Here is a 20,585-nt window from a genome sequence, read left to right on the forward strand (position 1 = left end):
TCGCTAGACGATGATAATCCGTTCCACTGAAATCGCTGTCTAGTGAAATCATTGTCTAGTGAAAAGCATTTTCCCATTCGAATGCATTGAAACCTGTTTAATGCGTACCAATGGGGAAGAATTGTCGTTGTCTAGCAAAGATCGGCCATAGGAAAGCCGCTTTGCTTACTGCCGATCAGCTGTTTAAATCGCTGTCTTGCGAAGCTTAGGTACCGAAAACACCAGTCTTGCGAGCGCAGAGGGAGCTGTCAAAATCGTCGTCTAGCGAAAATCGGTTTGCGAAGCAGGGACCAAACATTGTCCAGCGAAATTCCCCCATAGGAATCACTGTTTTGCAAATCGCTATAGCGATCGCAAAAAGTCAATGTCTAACGAAAAAACTGTCATGCGGGGTAACTGTCTAGCGAGGCACCACTGTAGCGCTTTCGGCCTGGACCTTAAGGTCTAGTTTGAAGCCCTTTTCCTGTAATTCGAATCTCTTGGTTCAAGCCCTGCCCTGAAGGGCAGCAGAAAACCAGCCTGCTCCACCTTCCACATGCCAGTCCTTCAAGAGGGCCAATAGATCACCGCTCAGCCTTCTCTAGACGAAGCCTCGCCCGAATCCATCCACCATTCCTCAGAGTGCTCGGCCTCTGGATCTTGCACATCCTGGACGCTCTGTTCTTTTCCTGCGCAAACCCATGCCGTGTCTTTCTTTGGTACCACATTGTCCCAGGGAATCAGAGGCAGACATTCTGGACCGTCTCCTGAAGAGAGAAAAAAATGGCACTTTGCTTTTGTCAGAACAGTCATCGTCTGAGAACTGCGGAGATGGAAGAAATCCGGCCAGGAAGCACAGTGGGGGGAATCAAACTCCCAACCTTTGGCTCTACAGCCAGAGCTCTAAACTGAGCTATTGTCGTTGGACAGACTTGCCACTGATTTTTCGATAATTTGTCAAATCAAGGGGTAACTTCCACTCTGATATAAGCGGTGGCATCAAGATGGGGGAGTCCTGATTTCCTTCTACGTGGCTCTGCTGAGAGAACAGGGAGAGCTTCTTAGGAGCTCCTCGAGGGGCGAAGGGGGGAACAAAGGACGTTGATGGCAGAAAACTTTTTTTTTGCAGAGAGATGGCGTTTCTTGCCTTTGTGCCACGGCAGGAGCTGAACTCCAAGGAAGCTGCAGAGATGGTTTACAGGCATCCATCATGCATGAAATGTCACGGACCTCTTGAGCGTACAGGTATGGCCTTTCTGCAGCCCATCCATCATCCCCAGGGCCTTGCCCGGGCCCTTTCCATCCATCTCCGCAACGTGAGAAAAGCAAGAAACAGGAACACTGTCTCCCTGCAGCCGGGCCGCGCTCGGCTCCCTGGGAATGGGAGCTCCTGCTCCTGAAAACCCTTCTCCAGCACACGACTCCAATAAAGGCAACGGAGAGAAACGGATCCATGGGGAAATCTGAACATCTGTGTGATGTGGGAAGCCACCAGGCTAGCCCTTTGATTTTTTTTTTATTTGCAGCTGCTGCTGTTGCTGCTGCTTCAGCACCCACTTCCCCACTCACTCCCCACCCTGGTATATCCAAATTCTGGCACGGGCATCAGAAAGAAAACTCCATGCTTCCCTACATCCGGCGGCTTTCTCTCTCTCTCTCTCTTCCCTTCGGCAGCCATGTCTCCAGGGCCTGCTGCCGTTTGGGCGTGTGTGCGTGCATGCCCCCACCCAGGAAGAAAAGGGCCGGGGAGCAGGTGTCTCCATAGACCCTGCCCTCGCTTTGTGTCCCGTTGGAGGGGCAGGGCAGGGCGAGGGTGGGGGAAGAGCAACGCTGCCACTCGCAAACAGGGGAAGAAGGAAGGTTTGCAGGGGCTTTCCCCTGCCTGGCAAGCCGTGGGGTGTAGTAACCTGGTCCATAGGCAGGTGATGCCCCCCCTTGCCGTGCCCCTCCAAAGGTGGGGTGTGTGTGCCTTGCCTGTTTTGTAGAGGGGCTTTTCCCAAAATCTGTGTGTTTGTGTGTGAGAGAGACAGAGAGAGACAGAGACATAGATCTTTGGATGGATGAACGGTGAGAGATTGTGGTTCAAGAGAAATCATTAGTCAGGGCGGAAAAGGTGGGGGGGGGGTCTCGAGACCCTGCCCGCTTGTCTTTGTTATGCCCTGAATTGGATGCAGCCGGACATGCTCCAAATCTCGCTTGAGAGCGAGAGAGAGGAGAATCCTGGGTTGCAGTGGGTGGGCGTCCAAGCAGAGAGGATTTGGTCAGTGACACCTCCCACACCTAATTTCTTAGGTTCATTTTTCCAGTTGATTCATTTGTCTTTTCTGTGCCTGCTCTGCTTCCCCCCCCCCAATGCTTTTTTGTGTTGTTCCCATTAAAGAGAGGTGTCTGTCTCGTCCTCCTCAATGCAGGAAGCAACCACCTTTTCCCTGCACCTAAAGGGTTTAGCACTTGACTAGGTTACAACATTTGTCCTCCTCACACCAAAAAACACCTTTCCTCCCCACTTCTGTTTTGCAGCTGCTCACAGGAGCAGATCTGAGATGCCAGGAAGCCCAAAGGGGGCTTGTAATGTCAGGTGGGCTGTGCTTGGAGAGGGATCCGTTTCGCCAGGTGTGTTCTAGGTGTATATGCACAATCGTGCATGTAGGCTTCATAGTTTTATGCCTTGCAGTGGTGCCCCCCCCTCTGATTCCAGTCCACTTGGAGACACCGCCATCATATACACAATCACACACACACACACAGGGAGAAAGAGAGCATTTTACCACGAGGAAGAGCAACCACTGCTGACAGCCATTTATCAGCCAGGTGGGCTTGGGGGAAAAACACCACAGAAAGAAACAGCTGCCTGAGATCCAGGAGCATCATCTCAAATCAGCATTGGGCAATACCTTTAACAGAAGACTAAAATATTCCCCTCCAGATTCTCAAGACTCTCCATCAGGCTTGGCACAGCAGAGGACTTGAGGTGTGGGTGGGTTTTTCCGAGGGCGCTGAGGGGGGGAGGATCAAGAAAGGTCCAAAATCATGCTGGCTCCATGCTGAAAACCTCAAGATCTGACTCCGGGGGGGGGGGGGGCGATCTTGTTTTCTTAAGTCTCTGATCTCCATCTGGGAATAAACAGTGATGAAGAAGGGGTGGTAATGTGTGTGTATTGCTATTACCTGATTTTTGGCATTGTTTTCCCCAAACGGTCCCCCGCACCATGGCTCCTGTCATGCTGCTTTCTCTCTCTCTCTCTCTCCCCCCCCCCCCTTTTGTGTGCAGGGGAGAGAGAGAAGCCCGCATGGCTTCCTGGCTGAGGGACTGCAGCTCCTTCCAAGCCTGATCAATCAGGCGGGGCTGCTTCCCTCCCACCCACCCACCCCTGCTATTCCTCCAGGCACATGGCTGTCCCCCCCCCCCTTCCTCTCCTGCAGCAGCCCTCTGGGGCAGGGGGTGGGTGGGAGGAAGGAGGAGGAGGAGAAGGACGCTCTCAAATACAAAAGCCGGGCAGGGCAGCCACAGGGGCGAAGATGGGCGATGATGGGCGATGGGCCTGACCCAGGGTGCCCATCTAGAGTGAGTGCCCCATTGCATTCCCTTCTAGCTAATTGGCTAGGAAACAAACAAGAGTCGGGGAGTGAGCGAGCCTGGGTGGATGGCCCCCCAGACTCCTCTCTTCCTGCCGGATCAACCTCTTCCTTTCTTCCTTCCTTCCTTCCTTTCTTTCTCTCTCTCTCTCTCTCTCTCCCCCCCACTTTGCCTTCCAGCCCCATCGCCCTGCTGTACTTTGCACCGCCTCCCCTGTCCGCCTCCCCTGTCCAGGGCTGGAAGGCAGCCTGGAAGGCTCTCAGGGGGGCTCAGTTTGGACATCAAAGGCCTCCTACAAAGCGCCTGCAACAAGCAGAATTCCCTCTTCGGCTCCCACCCCCTCTTTCCCTGGCTGGAAGGAGGGAAGGAGATAAGCTATTGTTCTCCCCTCTCCAGCAGGGAATTTCTCCCTCTGGTTAGCAGCAGCAGCCGCCGAGTGGCTTTGCACCCGAGAAGGCCCTGCTTTTGTCACCTGGCCTCCTCTGTTCTCCTCTGGGCCACCCACCCTCCACCCTCGCCCAGCCAGTGCTGTTTCATGCCTGGGCTTTAAAATAAATAAGTAAATAAAGAAAGAGCCCTGGCCTGTTTCAGATCTTCCTCAGATTTGTGTGGTGCTTTTTATTTTTCTTTCTTTTTTTTTTAGCCTTCCTGAATCATCCATCTGGCTGCCTAGGAGGGCTGGTAAGCCTTATTCCTGCAGCGAATCCCACTGCGAGCGAAATGACAGGAAACAGGCAGATATTTATGAAACGGAATAAGAAGAACCCCAAAAGGGGAGAGAGGTTTTGAGCAGAAGGGGATCACCAATTTCTATAAGGAATTAAGACCCCGTTCTTTGTTGTTGTTGTTTTTGAAAAGAAACAAACAAACAGTCTCAAAAAGAAAAAGCCAGCTGTTGGGGGGAAAAAAATAATAGAAAGGGAGAGGAGTTCCAGGACAACAACGTCCAGCTTGTTACAGCTGATCATTCGGGATACACTAATCGGGAGATGTAGGGCCGGAAGGAGAAGAACTGACGGACTGGGGAGCCATAGGGACCTGGACAGAAGCAGCGTGGTGAAGTTGTTTGGGGTTGCCTTGCCCAGAATAGTCAAAATTCTGACTCCTCGCAGGGAAGGCACGGGAAGTAAATGGAAATATACACAGAAAGAGACGTTACAAATATGATAACAGAATGCCCGTAAAAATAGGATTGTTCCTTGGGGCATGCAAGCTTTTTACGCCTATCATGAAGAGACAGGATTGTTTATGGAATCATTGATAGGATGTCAAAATACGCATCAAGGAGCATTTACAGCCCATTTCAGAGAGTGTTCCTCCACAGCGCCTTTCCCCCCCCCAAAAAAAACTGGAAAGGTCAACCCCCCCCCCCCATTAGGAGGCTCTTCCCATGAAAACCAACCTCCTCCATAGGCTTGCCGAGGATAACCTCGGTCTCTGCTTCAGAAAGAAAGGTCTTGGCCATAGCCACCTATAGGATCCCGTACGGGACGTGGTGCAAATATTCCTCCCCCATCTCTAGCGCGCTCTCTCTCTCTTTTGCACGCCTGGTTGTGTGCTGTGTGCAGAGAATGAGGACCGCGAGTGTTAGTATACAGTATGAGCAGGAACCTGCTGATGGAGAAAAAATGGCTCCACGACTGTCCTTATGCGCCCCGTTTTTCTCAGCTGGATTTTGCCCCTTTTGTGTTCAGCACATGGCTACTGGAGTTCTACCGAAATATCGCACTGCGGGGTTGGTTCTGGCCACAATCCTAGGCTACGTCTCAGGGAATCGGCCCCGGTGAAATGAAAGGGGACCCGTTTCCGAGGAGCGATGGACCAGAATCACCATGGGTCAGTACGTTACCCAACATTCAAGTTTAATCTGAGCTCAATCCATGTGGAACTCGCTCAGCCCGCCTGCCTCAAAGCACCCGCTCCCCACTTTAAATCTGAAATTTCATGCATCTCTCAGAAAGCCTGGCGGGAATCTCAAGGGGGTACTGGATTTTCCATCCTGCCCGTGTAGATCCATTTAATATCGCCCACTAGTTAGAAAAGGTGATCAACCTCGGTATCCAAGCACATTCTCTATGTGTGCGCCACCTTGATGTTTAGGTTCTCTCCCCCCCCCCCAGACCATGTGTGTTTGGTGGGGGGGGTTTGGGAGTGGGTGGGAGAGAAGGAAGGAACCCAGCTATGAAATTCTGTGCCAAGATGGGCCTTGAACCCTCTCCGAGGGCAGAATTGAGAGGGAAGCCATCCAGCCAGGATGGAAGGAGAGCCGAGGAATGACTTTGGGAACAGAGAGGCCCGAGGGAAGGACTCTGGCCCAGCTAGGGAACTGACAAATCCCCCTCACTCAAATGGTGGGCAGCATCCAAGCATTACGGTAGGCTTTCCCTAACCATCCTGATCACGGCCAGGAGAATTTCCTCCCAGGTTTCCCCACATAGGGAGGCAGGCCAGAAGGGAGTTTTTTTTTCCACTTAAGAGTTTGTTTTCTATTCCTCCCAAGGCCTTAGCCGGCTCCCTCCTGGATCCCAGCGCTGAGATTTAAGAAATCTTATTTTAAAAAAGCAGTTCAGAGGAGACGGCTGGCTCTTGCCAGGGAGGCACTGGGCTTCCTCCTCCATCGCCTCCGCACTGCAAATATTAAAAGGATGCTCCTGTGAAACTGTGTGTGTGGAGGGGAGAAGAATGGGAGACGACTTTCCAGGGGCGAAATGTTGCCTACACGCAGTGGTGGTGGTGGGTTTACTCGGGTTCCTGTTGTGCAGCTACCGAACAACAGCGTCCGCCTTCCTTCTGGATGGGGAGAAAAGTGAGAGGGGCCAAGATCAGAGAGGGGGGGGGGACCATCGAGAGCAACCCTCCAGCTACAAAGAAGCTGCTGGGAAGGATAGATCAGCTTCTCTTCCTTGGCTTCAACAAGGGAGATGATTTCTTTCATCCTTTTTTTGGGGGGGGGGGGAAAGAAATAAATGGGAATCCTTTCCTTTTCCTTCCTTTTTCCAGAATTAGCACCTTGGGGGTTTTTGATTTTTTATTTTTAGAGATGGATGGATGCACCCCTTCCTCCTCCTCCCCCTGACCTTTTCCCCGTCTCCACCCAGAACATCTGGCCGCCCCCCTTCCCTGCGCGCCTCTCTTGCCCCCGTGTGCCTCCTCTGGCCAGATGTGCAAAGCCGGCGGAAGGGTCTGAGGGGAGGTGCTCAGGCCCAGGGCTGGAACTACTTTCTCACAGCAGCAGCAGCAGCAGCAGCAGCAGAAGGGAGAGCAGAAGCGAGCGCCAGACTCATTGTGCGAGAGGGAGGGAAAGAAGCGATGGTCGCAGCGGCAGCGGCGGCGGCCGCGGGAGCGCTTTGCAAATAAGCCGCCTCCCCGAGCAACTTTCCTTGGGAGCGCCTCCTCACGCACCCGGGGGGGGGGCACCCACGGCTTTTCTGCACCTCTCTTTCCCGAAGAGGACAATGACGATGGGGGACTCTGGAAGGGGGACCCTCTCCCTTCTTTCCTCCCCCCACCCCAAAAGTAGCTGCATCTCTTAAGGAGCAACTTTTTAAAAAAGGGGAGTGCAGATTTTTTTTTTAAAGGAAGCACAAGACTTATTCTCCCCTTTTATGCCTCTCTGGAGGATTTTGACGGTCCCTGTGCCCACCACTATTTCCCCCATTTTTTTTTTTGCAGAGCGGAGATATCTGTGATCTTGTCTGGAGAAGCGGCTTGTTCTTAGAATTAGATTTAGAAGAGGTAGCCCGTGTTTTTTTTAGAAGTTGATCGGTTTCCTATTTCTCCACTTCCAGGTGATCAGCTTCTTCTTCTCTCTCTCTTTTTTCTCTCTTTCTCTCTTAGCACGCCTCCTGCGTAACTTCAGCCACAAGAGTTTCCCCTCCAGCCTTAATACCCATTTTCAAGGAAGTTTGCCGCAACTTTGGCAGGGAAACAAGAGCATTTTCAGAATGGAAAAGGAAAATCTGAATTCCTGACCCTGCTTGGCCTTTCTGGAGAGAAAACTGGCCTCCAACTTCCACCTCCTTCCCACCATGGATTTTACAAAGGACCTTAATTTCTCAGCAATATTTTAGAGTTTGGGGGGGGGGGTTATGTTTGGAAAAAACGACAAGCGGGCTTGCAATATCTGCCTCTTGAAATAACAAATATTCCAAGCTTCCTTAAAAGAGGTGCAAAACCTGAGAAAAAAGAACCTCATCAGGCGCAGGGGGTCTCCTGAGATCTGGAGGATGCCGTCCGTCATGGAAAAATCTGGGATCTTGTCCAGGAGCCGGTCCAAATCGGCCACCAACGGGAACCACCAGAACTCAGAAGATGACAGCAGCGAAGAGGAACACTCCCACGGTAAGCCCAGGGGGGTCTATTACACCACCGAGCACATGAGAGAGAGAGTTTGCAAAAGTGTCCTCCTTCTCCTCCTTCCCCCCCTCCAGACAACAGGCTCAAGACTTCATTGTGCTCCAGGGGAGGAGGTGGTGGTGGAAGGATGGGAGCCAGTGAATGTGTGGAGGTCTCTGATGCCTCAATTTTAAGAGAAGGCTGAGCATCCTCAGCGCTTGCCTTGTGGGGTGGAACAAAGAGTTGAGCAAGGGAGCCCCCCTCGGAGGGGCACATGAGGCCACCACCGGACTCATGACATCAATGGCCCCAGGTTGGCTCCTTCCAAGAAATGGGGCAGGCGGGGGGGGGGGAAAGGCCCTTCTTTGGGTTCGCCTTGCCCTCTGCTGGCTGCTGAGTGAGAGTTGGGTGAGAGAGAGATAAAGAGAGAGAGGTGGGGAGAGGGAGGTGCTAAGAGCAGTGCCCCCCCCCCCCAGGCTGGGTGGCAGCAAAGAGGAATCTGGGTCCACGCGGGCGGTTACAGCATCATCCGTGGGTAGCTCAAAAGCCGGCGCTGGGAGGTGATGGGTCAAGCCACAGTGGTGGGGGTGGAGAGTCTGGGTGGGGGGCAAGAGTTAGCAAGAGAGGGAGAGAGAGAAATCTCCTATGATTCAGGGAAGGAAGAAGGCATCCTTGAAGAGGCAACCGAAGTTGAATCAAAAAGGCAGGTGCTAATCTGGGCCAGGAGAAGGGAGTCTCTCTCCTTGTCCACAAGGCTACCTTCCTTCCCCTGACGCCCTCCCCAAGTGTTTTGGACTACAACTCCCATTGTCTCCATTCAACATGGCTGCTGGGTCGGATGGCCCAGACAAAACAGGCCCGGCTGACGAGGGGGAGAGGGGAAGGGTCCCCCAACGTAGCCGGGGGGGGGGCTCCACCTTTATCGGTCCCGTCTCACTTTAGTAAACATCTGCCTGTTTTACAGCCGGCACTTGACCTCTTTTGCTTGTATGGCCAGAACCCCAAAGCATGATGAAGCAGAAGGGCTTCTCATCATCTCCACCAGGTTAAAAACAAAGGAGTCTGTCCGGGCCTGGAATTAAGAAGTTAGGCATCTGGACTGGATGCGCACCTTTATTCTCCCTTTCGCTTGCTTGCGTCCTTCCTCCTCCTCCCTCTCTTCTTTCTGAACTCTTGCTACCGTTTCCTCTACACCCTCCGGCTTTCTTTGGCTCCCCTTGCTTTTTTCCCCTTTAGATGTCACCCTCTCCCTTGTGGGAAGAAGTCCCAAAGGGCTTCACACTCCTCTTGCTCCCTTCCCCACCCAACCACCTCGGACGAAGCCAAGCATGCGCTTTTTGAACATCTGCGATGCTGTGGATTAGGCCGGTGGCTCGAAGGGGAGCATCAGACCCAGAGTTATTCGGGAAGAACAGAGAAACTATGGGAGCAAATCACAATCCAGGCCTATATCTTATTCTCCCCCCCCCGCATTCTCCAAAAGGTATTTCAGGGTTCTCAAGTGTACGTGCCCCTCTTGGCGTGATGATGGAGACATCGGGCCAACCCCCTTCGCGCTGCTGGCTGAACTTGCGGCCAGCCCTGTTCCTTTCTCTCTCCTGCCCTCCCAAATGTAGGTTCCCTTTCGGGGTGGTGGGGGCACAACATGACCCCCAGCTGCTGACAGTGCCACCTCTCTGTGCCAAGGAGACACCCAGCCCGCCTCTTCACGAGTCCGCCAGCGCAACACCCTCCTCCCCCTCCTCCTGCTTGACACGGCCCTGCTTATCCTTGTCAGAGGCACTCAGCCTCTTGGGGACACGCATGGCGAGGAGGGGCAGTTGGCACTCTCGCCATGCAGCCAAAGAGCCGGGCCTCTTTGGGGGGCTTTGCCTGGGTGGCCAACCCTCATGGCCACCCCACCCCATTCTCCCCGCCAGAGAAACCCCCACCCTCCAGGTCACCCGCCCGTGTGGATGCACCCTGGAACGGCTACTGGGACGAACCCCTTGGCCCCAGCGTGTGTTTCTTGGCGAAGCAAAAGCTCGGAAGCTCCTTTGGCACCATGTCACCTAAATGTTTCCAGAGCTTGCCTGCCGCTCGCTCGGCAGCTGTGTGGTGGGTTGAGTCTCTCTCTCTCTCTCTCTCTCTGTTTTAAAGGACAGGAGCAGCTAACATGGGGGGGGGGAATGCTGGGCTACCCAAACTTCAGTTGAAAATGGTACCTCTTCTCTGTAGCTGGAGGGTTGCTCTCGATGGTTCCCCCCCCCGTAGGCTTCCCGAAGGGCCTTGTCCCTCCAAAGGGGAGGCTTTGGCGTCAGGGGCAGCAGTGCGCACTCCAGCGTGCTCACCCCGAGAGAGAGAGAGAGATCTTCCTTGGCTCAGCTCTGTAAAGCAGCTACCCTTGGATCAGAGCGGCTCGCTGAGTGGAGAGTGTGTGTGTGAGAGTGTGTGTGGGGGGACTGTTTTGCCAAATCACCCCCCCTTCCTTGGGATGGAGCAGGAGGGCAGCTGTAGGCTGGCAAACACAGAGGCATCTTGGAGGGGTCATCTCTGAAGCAGAACAAACATGGCCAAGTTATCAGGACCGACAAGAGTGCTTGGACTTGAGCTCCCCCCCGCCCCGGCCCCAAACACTTGTCTTTAGGGGTCTCCTAATCTTGCGCTGGGCCCCCAAACACCCCCTGCCCCCCTTTCAGCCCAAGGGTGCACCCGAGGCAGGGGGGCGCAACCCCTTCCTTCGTGCTCTGTCTTCCCAAAGCCACCGAGCACGGCCAGGGCCACGGGGCGGCCGGCCTCGCCTTCTCTCTTGCTCTTCTGGTCTCCTCGGCCAAGCCACTCGTCCCCCCCCCCGCTTCTCCGTGGCCTTTGATAACCAGAACAAGCAGCGCCCGGCGGCTGGTCCTTCAACCCGTCCTTTTTTTTCTCTCTCTCTTTTTTTTTCCTTTTTGGTTCCGTTGCAGACAGCATGATCCGTGTGGGAGCGGATTACCAGGCTGTGATCCCAGAGTGCAAACCAGGTAACGGGAATGCGCGTGCGTGTGTATGTGTATGTGGACGAAGGACATGTGCAGATTGTGAGACGGGGCTAAACAACAAGCTGGTGACCCTGTGGCGGATGGGTTGGCGAGCACCAGCTGCCCGTTTGCCCCCAAAGAGGGACAGCGGGAGAAGGTTGTGTCTCACGCCTTGTGCCAGGTGGCTTCCCTGGCCCTCCCTCTTCTTCCGCTCACACCTGGCAGCAGCCGGATCCTCCAGCTGCCCTTTGCTGGGGCTGCCGCCCTGGAGCCTCCCACGAGGCCAACCCCCTCCTCCCCTGGCAACACACCTCTGCTCCTCCGGGGACCTGCAGCCTCCACCTGCCCGGGATGGAGGGAAGCCCTCTCGGCCCCACATGCCGACCCACAGTCCAGGGCGGGCTCTGCCAAAGGGGCAGATCGGAGGTGGTGGTGCATCCTGAAGAAGAAACGGATGGTGCTGGAGTCAGGGGGGTTGATTAGTGGGGTGACAAGTTAGATCATCACCCAGGAGGTGTGAGGACGGCTGGAAACTCACCCGGCTTTAAAAAAAGCAGTGGCCATTGGCAGACCTCAAGGAGAGCGGATTTGTGTCTGCCGGGATCCCTCTGTCGGATGCCCCCCCCCGCAAGGCGGCAGGCACAGCAGCGGCTGGTCCAGTAGGGCAAAAGGGGGGCAAAGCACCCAGCCAGCCTTCGCTTGCCTCCTCGTCCAAGATGGGATGAATTCAGGACTTCACCTGGGTTTACTTCCTGCTGATCCTCTAGTCTCACCCACTCTTGGGGCGCCCTGGCGTTGGCACCCCCAGGTTGCCAGCCCAGCCCCGAGGCCTTTGGCACCACCGATCGCCACGAGTCGGGAGGGTCGGGGACGCCGGGCAGTGAAAACGGGGCCGCTTTAAGGGAAACCTGCTTGTGACCCTCGTTGTCCTCTTTGCAATCCAGAGAGCTCATCCCGCTACAGCAACAAGGAGCTGAAAGGGATGCTGGTCTGGTCTCCAAACCACTGTGTCTCCGATGCCAAATGTGAGTTTCTCCCGTCGGTGGTGGGGAAGGAAGGGCAGAAAGGCCGGGTCGGGCCCAACCCCAGCCTCTCAACCTGCGGAGGTGGCCAGCACAGCCGTTCCTGGATCTGAATCCTAAACCCCATTCCAGAAGCAATCAGGAACCAGCCTCTCGCTCAGAGATGGGGTGGGAGTGGGTGGGTGAGCACAATTCCACCCTCGGCTGGCAACCCAGCCGCTGACTGACAGCTCCCCCCTTTCCCCCCTCCCGGGACTCCTAGAAGCAATTACCGGGTGGCTGGTGAGCTGCCTCTCGCTCCTGGGTTATTAACCTGGCCGGTGCCAGCAGCTTAGGGAGGGGCGTGTGTGTGTGTGTGTGTTTGTGTGTGTGTGGGAGAGCAGGTGGAAACACTGCTGCTACCTGCGCTGAAGCAAATACAGGTCCGAAGCTGGGGTCCATCGTTCCCTCCAGGTATCCTTTAGAGGAAGGAAGGGAAGCTGACCTTAAAGTGTGATGGTTTGCTTTGTGTGCATCATACACAACAGTCCCATGCCCCCATGGGGTTGCTGTCCATCCTCTCCCCCCCCCCACCCCAGCATCTTTCCCAAACATGGGTTTGGCTATCCATTATCATAATCTCAATTAACTGCAGAGCGGGAAGGGACCCTATTAATCACTGGGCCTCCCTGCCAACCTCTTGCTCCGCAGCCAGATCCCTAAAGCACCGAGCTATCCAGGAATCATCTTCAAACATTTATTCTTTGATACATACTTCGCCTTAAGAGTGCGACCTAAAACGATGCCAGGATTGCCAGGCTGGCCGGGTGTGCGTGGATCGCGCTTGGATCCTCTCCCCTGGGCTTTGTGCCAGGAGCCTTGCCAATGTTTATGGATGTCATGGGAGAGGAAAGGGGTTGTTTTGTTTTTTATATACGTGCCATCCAGGGAGGGGATGAAATGGAGGCGGCAGCTACCTTTCCTCTGGCGGTCCCCCTCCGTAGCACCTGATGTTTTTGCCTCTTTCTCCCTCTAGTGGACAAGTACATCGCCATGGCCAAGGAGAAGCACGGCTACAACATTGAGCAGGTAAAGCAGAAAAAAAAAAGCAAGAATAATCTCAGAACTGCAGAGCTGGAAAAAGACCCTATGGATCAGTGAGTCCCCCCCCTCCTCCCTTTGTGTCCGTTCAGCATTACTCGAACAAGGAGATCTGCATCCTATAAATTCTGCACAAATTAAGGCACCCTTATTTGGCTGGATAAACCAGATTTGATTTATTGGCCGTTTGGTCTGATTTACGAGGCCACGAGAGCTTGCTGGAGACAATACGACTCACTCTTCCGATAGGTCCTCTCTCTTAGTGAAATCAGGTAACAATGGAGCTTTGTATGGGAATTTAGCAGGGAAATAAAGAGATTCAAAGGGGCAGTCATGACGCTGAAAACGGGCTTCTCCTTAGCCATACCTAACTCATTTGCCTTCGCTTTTAAGACTGTTATCATCCCTGTTGATCTCCGGGAGCTGCGTTTTTTCTGCTTGTGGCTACTTTCCCATTATTAGGGTGGTCCATTTCCTACACCTCTGCCTCTCTTCTCCGCAGGCTCTGGGGATGCTGCTGTGGCACAAACACGACGTGGAGAAGTCTCTGGCTGACCTGGCCAATTTCACCCCGTTCCCCGATGAGTGGACGGTGGAAGACAAAGTTCTGTTTGAGCAAGCCTTCAGTTTCCATGGCAAGAGCTTCACTCGGATCCAGCAGATGGTACGTGCCGTCTGCTCTCCTCCTCCTGCTGCTGTTCGAACCCAAAGAACAATCCTGTTCTCTTCCCTTGTGAGGGCTTGTTTTCTTAAGGGAGGGTTCAAGGCTAGTTTGGTCCTGGAAGGCTTCTGGAGCTTTTTGGCCCCAGACCTCCTTCTCCTCATTGCCATCACTTGTTTCTCTATACAGTGGTGCCTCGCATAGCGAGGTTAATCCGTTCCGGATTAACCTTCGCTATGCTGAAGCATCGTTGAACGGGGCAGGGAATTCCATTGTTTAATGTTGTTTAATTCCATGTTTAATGCGTTCCAAATGGGCCGAATACTCACCGTTCAGCGATGCTTCCCTATGGCCGGCAGCCATTTTTGCGCCCTCCCCTCGCTTAACGAGGGCGCGAAAACGCTGCGCGCGGCCATTTTGGTCGCCGAACAGCTGATCATCTGGCTTCGTTTTGCGAAGATCGGTAAGCAAAACGCTTACTGGTCTTCGCAAAGCGAATTTTGCCCTATTAAAAAAACGTTGAGCGATCGCATTAGCGATCCGAAAAAACGGATCGCTATGCGATTTTGTCGTTATACGGTGCGCTCGTTAAGCGAGGCACCACTGTACTGTATTTCTGTGAATCGGCAATGACAAAAATCATAGAATAACAGAGTTAGAAGGGCCTATAAGACCACAGAATCAGTCCTGCCCCCTGGCTCAATGCAGGAATCCAAATCAAAGCAGATCTGCCAGATGGCTGTTCAGCTTTCTCTTGAATGCCTCCAGTGTTGGAGTGCTTGCCACTTCCCAGGGTGAACTGTTCCCATTGTTGTACTGCTCTAACAGTCGGGAAGTTTTTCCTGATATTGAACGGAAACGTGGCTTCCTGGAAGTTGAGCCCATTGTCGTGTGTCCTGCACTCTGGGATGATCAAGAACAGGTTCTTTCCCCCTCCTTTGTTTGACTATCTTTCAAATATTTCAAAGTGACAATGGAAGCGACAATGTTGATGAGCGGGAGGTGGAAATGAAGTCTTAGGGGACTCTACAGAAATGTTCAGAGACGGCACTGTGTTTGTCTGTTCCAGCAGCAACCAAAACACAAAAATACTCTCACCCATTTTAAGACTTATTGGTATTTTGTGTATTTGTACTTTTTGACCTTCCTGCAAATACATCTCTTCTGGGATGGTGCAAGGAGGAACCCACAAAGAATGGGATCTGAATGGATCTTTGTAATGACTTTCCATTTTTTTCTTTCTTGCGGGGAGCAAACCGCACAGCATTGGACGAGGGTTCCCCATTTCTCTCATCAACGTGTTTGGTATCCCACGGTGGGTATTGAGAAAACCCAAAGCCACGCTCCAGCTCCCAGGCGTCATGTCCTGAGTCACGTCACCTCCTTGTTGTGGCTCAATTCCACCCTAGTTAGATCTACCTTGTGCTCTTCACTTTTTCAATCGTGGGCCGCCTTTCTACTCTCACCCTGCTGGCTCTTGCCTCCTCCTTCTCTGCAGCTTCCTGACAAACTGATCCCCAGCTTGGTAAAGTATTACTACTCCTGGAAGAAAACCCGGAGCAGGACGAGCGTGATGGATCGGCAAGCCCGCAAATTGCTCACCAAGAAGGAAAAGGACGACAGGTCAGAGACGGAGAGCGTCTGCCTCCATGTGCAAAGGCTGGTTTGTTTGGAGAGTGTTTGTAGCAGAAGTGGCAGGTCCAGATCCTCTGTCACTGGATCCTTTGCGGTGGCAGGGGCTCCCCAAGGTGTCTTTTGTTCAACAGCCACACAGATATTTTCGTAAGTGCAGGGTAGCCAGCTGGGATCCCGTGAACATCACGATCTATTGCAGTGGCTCTTAACCTTTGTTACTTGGATGCTTTTGAACTGCAACTCCCAGAAACCCCAGTCAGGACAGCTGGTGGTGAAGGCTTCTGGGAGTTGCAGTCCAAAACTCGTGAGTAACCCAAGGTTAAGAACCAGTGATCGGGAACAGCTGCCTTGCATGCTTGGATGCTAAAACCCGGTGGCTATGCCTGAGGCTTACAAACTCCAGGTCGTCCGGAACCTCTGTTCTACGACTGACCGCTGCTTTACCAAACATCTGCTTTGCAGATCTGAGATGTTGAAGGAAACCGCCAGTTTCCCAAAGCCTTCCTTGCTATGGAATCTTTCCATTGTCCGTCAAAAAAGGAGAGAGGGGCACCAGTAAGAACCAGCCAGAGGGGTACCGTATGTCCTTCAAAGAGGTTGCATGAAGTGATGGGGGTCGCTAAGCCAAGAAGCAGGAAAACACGACCACGGTGCCCGGAGGCCCTTCATTCCAAGCTGTGCTCAAAGCAATGGTTAGGAACAGCTCATTCATTCAAGAACACTTCAGGAAAATTTAATTTGCCAAGATCTGGGACGACCAGTAGAGAAATTGGGGAAGAGCTGTAGCTCCAGCCTGCAACCTTAAAAAAGCCACTTCTGCCAGTCAGAGTTGGTGACGGTGGGGTAGATGACGGAGGGGCTGAATCGGTGTAAGGGCAGCTTTCTCATACTTCCTGGGAGAGGAGGGTGCCACTACAAATAAGGAGAAAACCAGAAAAAAAAAAAAGACCGTGGAAGAGGGAAGGTCGCCTAGGGCGAGCAGAATCACTTCTAACAGCTGCTGCATTTCCCCTACAGTAATGATGAACTGGAGGAAGGACGGCAGGCTAGTGAGGGGGAATTTGATGCCATGGATCCAAAAAAGGAGGTAAGGGGGAACGGCTTCACCAGCGAGTCTAGAAAGAGGATAGGGAACGCAGGGCGAGGTCAGGATCAACGGGCTTCTTCCCACACCACGATGTATGGTTTTGCTCATCACGGAAGGAGTTGGAATCAGCGCTGGCCCTAATTTGTTTCAGAGACCTGAAAATGGGTACCAAAGGAGGCAATGAGCCACAAGGGTCCAGGCCTTCTTCGCAGTGGCGCCTACACTTGGGAAAAAGCCGCCGGCGGAGCTGTGCCGGGTCCCCTCCCTCCTAGCATTCAGAGGCTTCTGGAGATTTTTATTTACAGAGAAGCCTTTCCTTATTACACCCCCCCCATGTCCCATTCTCACATTTAGAGAATACACCTCTTCTCTTATTAATGGTAATTAAGTTTTCGTTTGGTTCATGACTTGATTTGAATTTCTATTCTAGATGTTTTATTATTATTATTATCCTGCCAACTGCCCGGAATAGTGCTGTGCACTAACAGGGCAGGATTCAAGGGTCATACCTACCTAGCTGCCTGCCTTACCTCTTGTAGATTTTAGCATCTTGAAACACCTCCATCCTCATTAAAAAGAGAAAAAAAAGGAGTCACATGTCTAGGTTTCATACTAGCATGGAATGATTCTTAAGAGAAGGGGACCCGAGACCCTTCCAAGTCCGAAGAGGCACATATCTTCTGCTATTGGGACGCGAACTGTATTGGGAGGATGATATGTCAGGGAGACCGGGTAGGAGAGCAGCAGATCTTAAGAGTCCAGGAGGTTGGAAATTGAGAAAGCGTAGGAAAGAGTGCCACGGGGACAATAAAGGTTGTGATGATGTGAAGGGTCCCTTGCTCAGTTCTCTCTTCTCTGCAGCCTGCTTACCAGAAACCGCCCAACAGTAAGCCAGGGCCGGTGAAGAAAGAAGTGCAGTTGTCTCAATATCGCCATCACCCGCTCCGCGCCCGCCGGCGCCCTCCCAAGGGCATGTACTTGAGCCAAGAGGACATCACCGGCCTGTCGGCCAGCCCAGACATGGCCGCCCTCACGCTGCGCCACCTCGACTCTCAGCTGGTCTCCCTCAAGCGCCAGGTAGCATGTCCCCAGCCTGTTCTCTTCCCCCCCCCCCACCAAAAGGCTGAACCTGAACTCGAAACGTGTTTAAAGCCCTGCTGGATTGGGTCAAAGGTCTGCCTAGTTCAGCATTTTGTTCACGTGGTGGTGGTGGCTTTTGCAAAGCTCGCCAATACAGTGGTGCCTTGCTAGATGATGATAATCCGTTCCACTGAAATCGCGGTCTAGCGAAATCATTGTCTAGCGAAAAGCAAATTGTCATCTAGCAAAAATCGGTTTGCGAAGCAGAGACCAAACATTGTCCGGCGAAATTCCCCCATAGGAATCACTGTTTTGCGAATCGCTATAGCGATTGCAAAAAGTCAATGTCTAGCGAAAAAACTGTCATGCGGGGTAATTGTTTAGCGAGGCACCACTGTATGATGTGAATCCAACCATACCCTCTTGTCTTGTGTTTCGCGGGAACTGAAACACAGAGGGAGACTCCCTAGGATACCAGAGGCGGGTTATAGCCATCCTGACTTTACTAGCCATTAGAGGTCCCAAACCTCGAATGAATTGATCTATTCCCTTTCAAAATCTGAAATCTGGAATCCACATGAACAGCCCTAATCGTATCTTGTGGCTGTGAGTTCCACAGTTTAATTAGGTGGTACATGAAGGAGTCTTTTCTTCTGTTAGTCCTGGATCTGTGGCTGTCTTCTCCTCCAAGCTTCATGAAGCAGCAAACGTTGATCCGAGGGAGACGACCTTTTAAAATTCCAAGTTATGAAGAACGGACGTGGGAGGAAACAGGGTTTCCTGAGCCTTCCATGTCTTTTCTTCTCAGGTACAAAGCATCAAGCAGATCAACAGCAGCATGAAGCAGATGCTAGAAGGCGGAATAGATAAGCTTCGGCCACCCGAGGTGAGTGCTACGTCCTCTCCAGCCACAGGGTGTGTGGAGTGGGAAGGCAGACGGGCGCAACAGGATCCCCCTTCTTTTTTTCTGATGCTGGCTATCCGATTCCTCCTTTTTGGGGCCGCTGGCAGAACACGCCTTCCCTCCTCTTTTGCAGACCAACACCAAGTTCAATTCCCGCTGGACGACCGACGAACAGCTGCTGGCCGTGCAAGGTGAGCCTTTCAAGGACCAGCTGGAGGAGAGGGTGGTCAGGTGGGGGCGTGAGGTAGGAGAAAGGGAGCAGATGGGAAGCAGTGGGGGGGCAGTGATGGTTGGGGGGGAAGAAAAAAGGAGACAGACTCTCCCTTTCTTTGACAGTGCGAGACTAAATGTCACCTTGGAGACCCTTGGGTAGTCGAGTCCCATCTGCCAGTCAAAAGATAGGCCATTTAAATGGTTTCTCCAGTGGGTGGATGATTGGGGGGGGTTAAGACATAATACAGCAGCTGTCTCCATGTTCTATACATAACAGCTGCTGGGGGGGGGAGAGAGCACATGCAAGAGTTATTTTCAGTGTCAGAGCAGGAGTGACCCAATTTCACCTCTTCTCCATTCTCTCTCTCTCCCCCCCCCCCCAAACGCTTCTCTCCGGCGGCGCAGCCATCCGCAAATACGGCAAAGACTTCCAGGCCATCGCCGAGGTGATCAGCAACAAGACGGTGGCCCAGGTGAAGACCTTCTTTGTCAGCTACCGGCGGCGCTTCAACCTCGAGGAGGTGTTGCAGGAGTGGGAGGCGGAGCAGGAAGGGGGGGCTCCGGCGGCCCGTCGAGGCGGCTCCCCTCCCCAGGACCACAAGAGCTCCGGACCCTCTCAGGCCAGCAGCGAGGAAGAGGACGAGGTGAGAGGAGGGACACCCCCCCTTTCTAAAGGCTGGCCTGGCACATGGGGGGGGTCACGATCCAGCTGCTGATGCTTCTCCTTCTCCTTCTGCAGGTGCAGATCACGGCAGTCTCCCGGTCTTCGCAGCCGCCCCCCCAGCCGCAGCTGCCACCCCCGCCGCCCCCCTTGCCGCCCCCACTCCCACTCCCAGCGTCGTCGGCGTCCTCCCCCCGGCCCTCCCCGGCGGCCGCCCTCTCCCAGCCGCCCCCCTTGCTGAGGCCCACGCTCCCCACTGCCCCCACGCTGCACCGCCAGCCCCCACCCCTGCAGCAAGGGCGCTTCCTCCAGCCCAGACTCTCGCCCAACCAGCCGCCCCCGCCGCTCATCCGCCCCGCGGCCGCCGCCTCCCGACAGGCCGCCCCACCACCGCCCCGGGCTGGGGGGCCCCCGCATCCCTCGCCGCTCCTCGGCGGGACGGGGGAGCCCCCGCCGCCTTCTGCAGGATCCCTCTGAGAGACACCTGCGAGTCTCACCTGCACGCCGCTGGGTCGCAGCTGGGATGGAGCGAGCCCGCCCGCCCGAGGACTCCCTGCGCACCGGCGGGGAAGGCGAAGGGGGAGCGTGCGCGCATATAACGGGGGCGAGGATGGGTTGCCAGCTCCCTGCTCTGGCTGCGTCCCAGCGAGTCTCGGTCCCCATGTCCAGTGGGGTCCTTTTCTTCTGTGTATGGATTGGGGGGGGGAGGAAGAGGGAAAAGAAGGGAAAAACTAGGACTAGTCGGGGGGGGGTAGGGCAGATTCGGTTTGGGGGGGATGATGTTTACACTTTTGCAGGGTCAGGTTGCATCAGTGCCTGTGTGAATGAGGGAGGGGGGAAGATGTGGGGGGGCTGCGTGGGGGTCATGGGACAGGGAATGGGGTGTGGGGAGGGAAGAAGGGACGGAAGGGAGGCGTTTCCACGAGGCCTCGAACCTGTGGTGGCAGAAGGAGGGAAGGAGCGATCACCGGTGTGCGCGCAGGTGAGGGCTTGAGTGGCAGCTCCCAGGCTCTCGATGGGGGTGAGATGAGGCAGTTTTGTGTTGATTCTTCCTCCCCCTCCAAGGACCTTCCTTTTTTTGCTGAGAATCTGGGCTGGGCCTTTGGGTTTTTTGTTTTGTTTTGATTTTGATTCCACGGAGCATTTTCAATAAAAAAATTATTTTGCTACAAGCAGCGGCTGGCGTTTCTACCTGGTGCCCGTCTCTGGAGCTGAGCCCCGACCGGAAGACCAAAGCCGCCCGGTGGGGTGGGGTGGGGGGTGTTGTCTTTCCTCAAGAGGCATCTCAAGGACAAAGCTTCTCTTTTTGGACAAACGGTTTTTTAAAAACTTCTCTGGTTGCGCGATTTGCACCA

General features: G+C 53.9%; 1 protein-coding gene across 2 annotated transcripts; it reads left to right on the forward strand.

Moving 5' to 3' along the window:
• Window positions 1-6,818: 6,818 nt before the first annotated feature.
• RCOR2 (REST corepressor 2) lies at window positions 6,819-20,402 on the forward strand. Of its 2 annotated transcripts, XM_072984106.2 has the most exons (13): window positions 6,819-7,291; window positions 7,394-7,897; window positions 10,834-10,890; window positions 11,832-11,912; window positions 12,925-12,977; window positions 13,492-13,653; window positions 15,149-15,273; window positions 16,303-16,372; window positions 17,234-17,449; window positions 18,261-18,338; window positions 18,490-18,547; window positions 18,975-19,213; window positions 19,309-20,402. In XM_072984106.2, the coding sequence occupies exons 2-13, from the start codon at window positions 7,783-7,785 to the stop codon at window positions 19,705-19,707; spliced, it is 1,653 nt and encodes a 550-aa protein (XP_072840207.2). In that variant the 5' UTR covers window positions 6,819-7,291; window positions 7,394-7,782; the 3' UTR covers window positions 19,708-20,402. The 2 variants fall into 2 exon arrangements, with proteins under 2 accessions (XP_072840207.2, XP_072840208.2); XM_072984107.2 differs by having other exon boundaries at window positions 6,819-7,897.
• Window positions 20,403-20,585: the final 183 nt, after the last annotated feature.

This window comes from Pogona vitticeps, chromosome 15, assembly GCF_051106095.1.
Source record: "Pogona vitticeps strain Pit_001003342236 chromosome 15, PviZW2.1, whole genome shotgun sequence".
Taxonomy (NCBI): Eukaryota; Metazoa; Chordata; class Lepidosauria; order Squamata; family Agamidae; genus Pogona; species Pogona vitticeps.